An 11,056-nucleotide genomic window follows, 5' to 3' on the forward strand; every position below is an offset into this window, starting at 1 on the left:
TAAATATGATTCTCATATATTATTCCTAATACTTGGCCTCCACAGATCCTTTAGTACCACATGCATATCTATTAAGTTGTCTATCTCTCTCAAATGCATGAAAAGCAAAAACAGAACTGTGCGGTGATAGATATAATGTATAAGAAATAACTAAATCTGTAATAAATCTGTCGGCACTTCTTTGTACAGATAAATCACAAAGCCGTCTTTTTTTTGTTTTTTTTCTATTTCTATTTGATGGCTCTTCTTAAAGTCATAGCTGTGGTATTTTACTAAACAAGTCTACTATTTGAAAGCACTCCATAGCTTTGAGTTTTTAAACAGATGTGGAATTCCCACTGTTCTGTGCCTCACATGTACAGTCCTAAAATACTAAGTAAAGACACTCCACAGTTTGAGAAATGTGTGTTTGGGAAAATACACATAAGCCTTCTTGCTGAGAGACAGATGAGAAGGCTGATACCACTCTCATACAGTACATATTGTATGTGGCTGCATATTAGCTTAGCGTAACATAAAAACTGCAAACAGCTAGTCTGGTCCAAAGGTAATAAGATCCACAAGACAACAGATCTTAAGATAAAAATATATGATATGGTAATTAGTGAGTTTAAACAAGGTAGACAGAGCCAGGCTCCTGTTACCAGTCTTTGTTCAAAGCTAAGCTAACAGTCTGGTGGCTCTAGCTGCAGAAATAGTGTCTAGGTATGAGGATATTACCAATAACCTACCTGTCAACAAGAAAGTGATAATGTTTGTATATGCCTATTTCTTTAAATTTCCTTTCTTACTTAATGCATTCCACACAAATTGCTGTTGCTCTTCTAAGGAAAATACTTTACTGTCCATTTTTCCATTTCTATGTTCTTAACCTGTTACTGTGAAAATTACAATGACACACTTCCTCCACTCAGCTCTCCTGTTGAAACTCTATTTTATTTTAAAGCACCATAGAAACACACTTTCTAAGCTGCCAGTATTATTGGGTTAACTCTTTTCCTTGTTGTGCAATGCACTAAATCTCTTTCTCAGTTCCCTTTAAGCTCTTGATAAGGAAGTGGACTGAAATTTTTTTTTGCAGTGAGAGTGACCTAAAACACAGCGGGAGATGAGGGAGGTATGTGTTACAGTACAGTAGTACCTAAATCTCTGCGCAGTAACCACACCAGAGCACTGAACACATGCTTATAGAGGGAGACTAATCAGCTTTCTGCAGATGAGCTAATGTCCTTACCGTGGCTGAGAGGGGGGCCTATATTTAGTACCCACTCTCTCCCTCTTAACAGGGGATAACATTGGCTTTGTTCTCCTCATCTTTCTCTGCTTAAATTCATCAAGAAGAATGCAGATGGGAAAGGAGATGAGTGAGGGCAAAAATATAGAGAACATACCAAGCATAAAGCTGCATACTCAAGAAACAGTGAGATAACAGACCAAGCAAGAGATATAACAGCTGCACACATTGGAATTTTTTTCAGAGCAGTGTTTTTAGTAAATGTCAAATGTCAATCTTATTCAAATGTAGTTAAAAGGATATAGAAGAGAGAAAAAATTTAAAAGTAGAAGTAAGCAAAATGAAATATATGTTCTCAATGTCAGATGTCTGCAGGCTGAGGCCTCCTTGCTTTAGAATGAAGCAGACGTGAAGCCAATCTACGCAGTTACCATGTGTCACTGGAGACCAAGGCTCTGTTGGTAGTCAGGTCTGTGTATATATATAATCTACCTGCTGTTGCAAATACACGCCCAGCTAATAAGGTCTGGCAAACAGTGAGATGACGTTCACTGACGTTTGTTGAGGCTAATTTGTGGCATCTCTTGGAGGGGAAATCCGTCACGTTCAGCTGTTACTGGCAGGCAGCAACAGTCTTGCCTGCTGGGATTGTATGGGCACTTTAGGATATTGACCTGATGAAGACCTTTCCTCTGTCATCCAAAGACTGGGCACCAAATTTTAAAAAGGGCTGTTTACCATGGCTAATCTAAGCTTCATTAAAGTAAAACAAAATCTAAGAAACACTATGTAGGTTATTATGGCTTGTTTGTGTGATCCTAGAGATAAAAAAATACAACTGAACAACTCTTAACTCTTTGTAGTCTTGTTTTGCTTTTAATTCTCAAGTTAGTAAACTTGAACACAATTACCAGAACATGACTTTTATGTCCAAACAGGACAACAGTTAAAAACGCACATACATGTAGAACCAATCTCTTCAGAGCAACGAAGTCCATATGAAACAGCTCAGAGCACACAATACACACATACAATGAACACATTAAATCTTCATCTCAGCGTAGCCAGTGTCCATCTGCACTTCATCAGCCAAAAGAAAACACAACTGCGCACACACCACAAAAAAAAGACTCATTGATATGGCTTTGCTACATTAGCCAAACAAAAACTCACGAACTGTACAAAAATAGAGATTGATAAAAAAATAGGAGATCTGTCAACGTGTGGGATAATATGCTGAGTCTCTTGCACTTGAAAAGTTGGATATTTAGACCTGTTATTATTGATGATCATCACAAAAATCTTAGGCAACTGGTCTTATTGCTGTTCAAATATCCACATGGTTGTTTTCATTTGTACTCTCCATTTTTAATGTTATTTCTTCCTTGTTGGGTGTACATGCTAAGAAGAGAACCAGTTTTTGACAGTTGTCAACTGCTTATGGAGCCAGATTTCCACACATCTCAAATTTCAACCCTTTTTCTTGAAAGAAGATAAAATATTGTACATTGGCCAATGTTTGGTGGGCTTGCATTGTCTTTGAACATAAAGTATCTGCAGGTTGTCTAACTGTGTTGTAAACTTCTAACATCCCTGCATAAACAAGCCAACCTCCAGCCCTCTGACAAACATACAGCTTGTCTGTGGATATTTTTCCTTTACAGTGCATACAGTATGTCAAAATGTCTTTGCATAGAAGAAATGTTTTTAAAAATGGTCAAGAAATAAAAGAAGATACAATAAGAATATTTTAATTTTATAAAAAATTTCCAGTGTAATTTTTAGAAAATTGGTTGCCATTTTGTCAAAATGTATTTCAAACACATTGCATATCTGTTCAGTATTTAGCCTGTTTGAAGCTTAAACAGTACCCTGTGCAGTTTTTGACCACTAGTGTGCATACACGTGCAGAAAGTGCAATTTACATTCTGCCTATTGGTGGGTAGATGTACAGAATGCATGATTTACAATATTCAGAAACCTCGAGGACAAAAGTACACTCAACACTTGTTAGACCTTGAGGATACACAGTGTGTGTTATGATGAGTTAAACCAAATTTGAACTTAATTCTTGTTTTCTTGCATGAAAATTCCACAGGACAGCTTAAAGTAAGCTGGAGTTGTCTATTTCAAATTAATACTGTATGCATTTTAGTTTGCATATGCCATAGTAGAATACCTTCAAAAGCATTTGGGGTATACCCTCTACATGTTCCATATAGACTTTTCAGCATCTCATCCCCCTCAAATTATTAGATATTTCTGTGATGAATATCTCTGAGTTACCAAGCTGTACACTGGTCCAATAGTACCACAAACAAGAGCAGATTATTCCTTGCTCTCTGGCTTCCAAACCTCTTTTCTTCTTTGTACATTTATTTTAAAATTGCTTATTTTACTTCTATCAGCATTTTTGACCTAACCAGCACCTCCCCCTCTCGCTCTCTACTGATTATGAGATTATATTGTTACTTCCTCTTTGGTAATTAGGATGTATGCTCCTCCACCAGGACAGCAGATAAGAGCGGCCTCAAACTTAACATTGTCAAAATCAGTTGATACTAGAACTCCCTTGGTGTAAGAGCTCTTACTCAGTATTTTCTGTTTCTCAGTACATTCATTATCAACTTGAACTATAAATCGAACAACTCAGCTCCAATTAAAAAAAAAAATCACAAAAATATCTCCTCCCTTTAAGCTTCATCTAGGCACTTAAAGAAAATTAATTCCTTTACAGAAATAAAGCATGCACTGTTTTGCTATTTCTTTTTTGTCTCAGAATTCAGAAAACTTGAGTGTCAATGAAGCTCTTTGGATTTGTAAACAGTATTAAGTTCCTCTTTTTGCTTTGTATATGAAAAGGGAGTTGCCTTCCCCTGTACACACACACACACACACATACACAACAAAATTGCATATGGAAAAGGTCAGAGGTTGCCATTATTTGACCATGACTAAAATCTGTAACACATCTTGTGTGTCCTCTGTTACTCTTCATAGCTGTATGTGAGTTTCTGTTTGTACTGTGAAGAGGATGTGGAAATTGTACATCATTTGAAATGTGAGTTCCTGTGAGTTGTAACTCATAACACATGAAAATCATCATATTCCGACTATTGATGACTCCAAAGCTGAGCTCAACTGGCGATGTGCTCTGCCAAATCGATCTTGGCCCTAACGAAAGAAACTGATAGGTCAGACTCTCTCACTGGCATCTCTCCCTGTGTGCTCAGCTCCTCCTGTTGTGGCGCCCTACCATCAGGTTTTCTGTGATCCACATTCCATGTCCTCAGTTCCCTTCTCATCGTTTATCTGCAATCTTTGTCTAAGTTTGTCTCCTGTACTTCCTTCTCTTGTTTCCCTCAATTTTCTATCTCAAGGAAGAGATAGAAAGATAATCTTTCATCCCTTTTATGGGGGCATGAGTTCCATCAGTTACACAAAACTGCATGTATACAAAGTTTAGTTACAGGGCAACCAGGTGGCATACATGGGGTGTTGCTGAGGGGGAAGGTAATGCTGAGGAGGCGAGGGAGGACAGGAGTAGACAGGCTGAACCTGTGCCACGTAATAGTTGCTGAAGTTGCCATCTGAGACATAAGGAGCTGGCTGGTAGAAGCAGGTGACGTTGGCAGCATTGGGGATAGCATTCTGCTCAGCAAGTACACGCAGTGCCAGTGAAGAAATGAGGCTGAGTGTCTGCCGCCTCTCGTGGCCCATCAGGCACACCGTGCTCTCCTGCACCACATTGTACAGTGTGGCCAGATAGTCATACTTCCTGTCCTCCAGATCCACAAAGTGGTTCTGCAGATAGGACTCCAGCTTCCTCCTTTGCTCACTCACATCAGGAAAGTCTATGAAGAACCGTGAACACATGTAACGCTGCAGCAATTTCATCTCAGTGTCAGAAGCTGCACGAAAGCCCCGCACCAGCAGGTGGCAGTACTTTAGCAAGCCACCACCTCGAATCTCTTCAGGGCTCCTTGTGCAGATGAGGCGCTTGCGCAGATGATCAAGGGCGGTGGGGAAATCGCCGTAGACGCTCTCCCCATGGATTGTGGGGTGGAAAGCGGCAGCCATGGGGTGCTCAGAGCATTCGTAGAAGAGAAGAAGTGAGTCCAGGCGGATCTGGAAAGAGTCCACGCTGAACTCAAACTGTCGTCGAAGAGAGTCGACAAACTTGAGCTCCACGTTTTTACCACGGTTGTTGGAGAGGGAGATGAGACTCCAACGATCAGACTCATTACACACCTTCACCATCTTTTGCACATAGGCCTCCTAAAAACACATAAGGGAAAAATATGGTATCATCACATACTGAGAATGACTAAAGCAGTTGACTGAAGTAAAACTAGTCAAGAAATTTAGGACAGTTTGTATGTACATACATTCAATCTACTACATGTAAATTACATAAGTGTAATGAATATCCATGCTGTGAATCTGACTACACAGGCATGGATAACCATATATAACACACCATCATAAAAATATTTGTATGTTGTAATATACACACTCAGAGCAATTCCAGTTTTGGCCACAGTGGGCCAGAATTAGATTTTTCTTAAACTCTAGGTGATATTTTAGAGAATGAGTGTCTGATTTTTTTTTTTTACCTCTATATAGAGCCCTTCTCTGTGTCTGTTAGCCAACTCCTCCTGCTGTTTTTTTTTTTTCATTCCTCTCACAGCTCTACGATAGTATTAGTTTCTGCATCTCTGCACAACACATTGTTTTATTTCTCTGGAAAAAAGGTTATTAGACCTGATTTCATGATTTGGTTTACTGAAGATTGGGAGAAGACTGTATTTTATGGAGATAGTCAACAGCTGGACATTAATGTTATTTGCATTTGATAAAAATGTTGATTTGGTCTGTTTGTCATGATGTTTTGCTGATCTCATCTGTTGGTTGACCATTAGTAGCCTGGGTAGTAGTCAGTATCCAGGTAACTGAGGCCCAACTGATTAATGTGGATCTGACTCCAATTGGATTATACAGAATCCTCTTGGAACTGGAAACCGACCTTTTTACTATCTGAAGGCTTACATCTCAGCTTTTTATGTTAGATTTGTAGCTTTTGCAAACAGGAAATGTGTGCATTAACTGCAAAATACAAACCACCTAAGCAGCTTGTCATGTGCAAATTTTCCTGAAATCTGGAAAAGCTTGAGACGAAATATCAATTCTGCTTTGCAAACCTTATGCTCAGTATATTGCAGATGATTTGCAACCCCATACCTTCAGAGTAACTGGTGTTATCTTTTCCTTATTCACTCCCTCGGGCAAGAAGTCTAGAAGAGAGTCCAGAACTATATCTTTCACGATCTGGAACTCCATCTCTCCTTTAAGATCGGCGCAGAATATTAAGTCCAGATCTTTCCATCCCAGACCGCTGTCCTCATGAAGGACGTAGCTGGCCGCGGAGCCGTTCAGGCGCACCTCCCGGACGCGTATCCGCTTCTTCTCCATGCGGCTCCGGACCACCTTGACGATATCCCGCGGTTTCACCTCGAGAGTAGGAAAGCTCCATCGGCCATGGATGGGTATGGAGCCAGTGAGGATGGTGTCTAGCCGCTGCACTTGCTCCCAGTTGAGCACGCTGAGGTTGATGCTCTTTCCGTCCGAGCAGCTCTCGGCTGCAGCAGACTCAACAGTCTGGTCCATGTTGATTAGAGGTAGACAGTAAGATGTAAACGACAAAATTTTTCAGTAACTCCTGCTGGAGCAGTGACATCAGTTAGCTGCAACTTTATGTAGAAAAAAACCGTTCAGAGCTGAACTCTATCATACCAACGAGATGCTGGACGGCAAAGCGTCTCTACGCATTAAGGAAAGAACACTAGTTGGGCGGTGTTATGGCTGTCCTACTTCTTACATAAAGTCTGCTCTCCAGACCATTTCAATTCATGAGCTGTCCAGCCGTAAGGCTTAGTCACTGTCCAGCATCTGCTGCCCCGCTGCGCGCTCAGCTCCGCTCCGGCTCTGTCACCAAACTCCAAAAACCCGATATGAAATCAAAACGATTGCTCCTCACAGGGTCAAGTTTCCTTCAGGTCCCAAAGGCTCACTGGCACATCCATCGTATCTGAGAAAACGTTTCATCTACCGCTCAAGTTTTTACTTCTCTCCTGTTTGGTTCACTTTTACGCATAGATGATTGTTGTTGTGCGTCCGTGCTCAATAACAACAACACAGTTTGAAGTCTCCTGCACTTTTTTCCAATGTACACCTACTTTCAGAAAGCGGTGAAAAGCTGCTTATCCATTACATTTTGGCAGTTTTTCGCTCGCTGATACTGCGTGACGCTACCAAGGTCCCACGCTACAGCTGCTGCTGAAATTGTGTGCTTCTCGTCGGTGAAGCGCTGGGGCGGGTAGGTTTGGATGACAAAGCCACACCTATTAACAACTGTAGTCTCTTCCCACAGTTACTTTCTGTAGCTGCAAGCCCGGAGGCTGAGGCGTGTCTGGAGAATGGGCGTTACAAGAAGCGAAAAGGCACCAGATTGAACACTGACTATTGACAAAACCATTTTTGACAAAACCATCATATAGCCTATTTTAAATAGGCTATATGATTGTATCGATCGATGTATCGATCCATACTGATCCATTTTGGATCCACTTCTGTTCTTTTTTTTTTTTACCGCTGGGTGGATAAACCCTGAAATTTGCGACGCTTTTTTAAAACAGATGCCGAATATTTTATATAGTTTTGAAGTTTTTATGCGTTTCAGTTGTGGGCAGACAATCATATACTGTGGTTGCTGCACACTGTCCGTATTCAGTTTATTTTTTTAACATAGTCAATCATGAATACTGAGCTGTTAATGTATTGTATTTGATTCTTGATAACAGCGTCATAAATGTGACAAAATAATTAATTATTAATACAAAATTAATGAAATCACGACTTACATTACGGTTCTTTGGGCAGGAGTCCAGTCACAGTTGAAACTGGTGCATGACTATACACAGAGCGCCCCCTAGGGGTGTTTTACCCTCCATCATTATTTGGCCCTCTGGGCATTTGTGTTGATCTTTTCAGTCTGAGCTTCCTTATTAACTCAGCAAAATTGCAGAAACATGCGCTAAGATACCTAACGTAACATATTTATTTAGTCAACAATTTATAAAAATCCATCTGCAGTCCATGTTTGTGATGAACATTTCTGATATGTGCTGTAAGATGTACAGTAAACTGACAACATGATGGGTATAGTCCACATATTCTCTGCAGGTTAGTTGTCATGGAGAATCTGTCAGTGCAGAGCTTGGCGCCTACATCTGCGTCACTGCAGACGAGCCCATAAAGCAGCTTACTGCAGATTACCCTGTATGTGTAGTGGCACACACATTCACACAGAAACACATGCATGTATGAAGGGAGTTCTGCATGCTCACACCAATCTAGATCATGCACTGCATGCTCAGGTCACAAACCCCTGATAAAAGCCTATAAAGAGTCATATGTGTGAAGTTTTTAAGCAATGCAAGACAAAACCAGAAACCCAACTGTCAAACTAATTTTATAAACAAACTGGTGTTAGAATATCTCAAATACAGACAAACGAAGCTATCTGATCTAAATCCTGCTCTAAATGCTGATGACTCTTTATCCACCAAGAATTTTAGATATCACACGTAAGCTTATGCATGCATGATTTCACAGTATGGCATAAGGCCAGGTTTACTGTAACAGATTTTGGTACCAATGGGATTTATTTGAAGTATGTAGGAACTGTTTTCACTTCTTGTTATTGCTTGTTATCTAAGTCTCACTGGCTAAACAGTGCTCAAAGGCGGAGCATTACAATAAACAGAAGTCACTTTCTGGAAAAATTTAAATGCATTAAATTGCATTAAACATAATGCAAACATAAACATTAAATTGCAACACAAGGTTTAAACTTTGTTTATAGGCAATACTGTAACAGCATGTCCAGATTCCACAGAACTGACAATTGCAACTACAGCATTGCTGCACGTTTACACAAGACTACAAGACTGCGGGTCAGTCACACTTAGTCACTTTCCCCATTCACCAAATGGCTCAATGTCAGGCTTACTGCCATGGATGCTTACCATGAAGCTGCTACTTACCTGACCTCTGACTTGTCAAGTGGATGACGCGGCTTGGTTTCCAGTGTCTGACGACATCAGGGGATTGGAGAGGGGATTTCAGACAGACCCCTTGTCAGGCTGCCACACCGATTGCCTTATATGGAAACAAATTTGTGTGTGTGTGTGTGTGTGTGTGCACTTGCATCTCCACATGAAAGCTTTATATTTGTTTGTAAGCATGACAATATATACATGTACTGTTTGTGCGGTTATGTGCCGACATCCTTCCTTATACTCAGAAATGACAGTGAGCATGACAGTGAGGTCAGCATGTCCTTTTAGCCTCCTGTTTTCTGATTATATTTAAAGCACCTACCCACCTTCTTCCCTGAGCATCCAAATCTTTCATTATTAATCCCACATTCACTCACCTATCCTATCCTACACTTCCTCTTTTTTTGCTCATTCTTATTCCCAACCTCTTTACCACTATTCCTACCCATGGAAGTTCATTAAGAGATTACAGTGAGCCCGTTAGCCAAACATGCCTCCTCTCTTCCTCCTTCCCTTTCCCACCTCACTCTCTTAACACCTTCTGCTATTTTTATACTTTCATCTGGATTTCCATTAGTTAGAAAGAATCCGTCTTTGATACCACATTGACCCAACATGCACTTTTCACTTGGTCCAGCTAACAAGTACGTCTCTCTCCTTTTTTACTGTTATAGAATGGTCAGTCTTTCACAATTGATAATAGGGAATACGATCAGTTTTTGTTCAGATTAGTAAATAAAAAAAATTAACTTGTTTGAATGAAGTAAAAAAGATACTATCATTAAAAATGTTAACCCTCCAACGCAAAATCACCTCCTGGATATTTCTATTTTCTAATGGCTGCACCATAAGCAAAAGCTGAAAGCTGGTTAATCCTTTGGGTCATATCACGACTACAACCAAGACTGCTGATATCCCTCCTTTCTTCCTACTGCCAATATCAGAATCTTATAATCCACAGGGGTCCCAGAAATAATTGTACTCATATAGTTTTATCCCACAATAATTGTTGAACTTCATCACAACTGATGAATCAGCTGCAGGCTATTTCAGACTTTTATGTTCCTGCTATTGAACTTGAAATTCATTTCTCAACATCTGGCCCATTTGCAGACGTGCAGCACTCCTAGAACTTGTTGCCTCTGTGTGACCATGTTACTGACAGCAATAAACTATAACAACATTGCAGTACAACAAAACTCTTTGTCTCTGAAGTTAACTCGTGCAAGATTTTGTTTCCAAGTTTATATCAAATAAACACAAAATGCAAGGCACAAGATAATAGTCTAACCACATTTAACAACACACATAAGTTCACAGATGTGCATTACTAAAGCAAACACACACACGCACAGACAATCTCTCTGCGTGTGTGTGTAAATATTGTGTAATACTGTAATACTATGTAAATATTTATAAAAGGTTTCAATGTCATACAATACAAAGAGCCTAAACCCAAGAATGTCAAAGCCATATTTCATTAAATAATAACAAATTTTTACAAAAACTTTCTGAGCCGCGCTCATCTCAATCTTTTAAATGCAGCCCAAGAGATTCATACATATACATATTGCCTTTGCAAGGCAATATTTCCACATTTTTATCTGGCTTTTCTATTTAGCTGACCTCTTATGACATAGGGCAGCAAGCTGTTGTAACAAAATAAACAGGAAGTACATCAGTTTATCTGTGACTCAACTTC

The 11,056-nt window shown here is 39.9% G+C and overlaps 1 protein-coding gene across 1 annotated transcript; it reads right to left on the reverse strand.

Annotated features, from left to right (window-relative positions):
- Positions 1-4,245: 4,245 nt before the first annotated feature.
- LOC113137292 (terminal nucleotidyltransferase 5A-like) lies at positions 4,246-7,615 on the reverse strand. The gene is made up of 2 exons (XM_026318839.1): positions 6,476-7,615; positions 4,246-5,512 (listed from the first exon to the last, which is right to left on the reverse strand). Exons 1-2 carry the CDS (start codon positions 6,899-6,901, stop codon positions 4,697-4,699), a joined length of 1,242 nt encoding a protein of 413 aa, XP_026174624.1. The 5' UTR covers positions 6,902-7,615; the 3' UTR covers positions 4,246-4,696.
- Positions 7,616-11,056: the final 3,441 nt, after the last annotated feature.

Source organism: Mastacembelus armatus, chromosome 24 (genome assembly GCF_900324485.2).
Source record: "Mastacembelus armatus chromosome 24, fMasArm1.2, whole genome shotgun sequence".
NCBI lineage: Eukaryota > Metazoa > Chordata > Actinopteri > Synbranchiformes > Mastacembelidae > Mastacembelus > Mastacembelus armatus.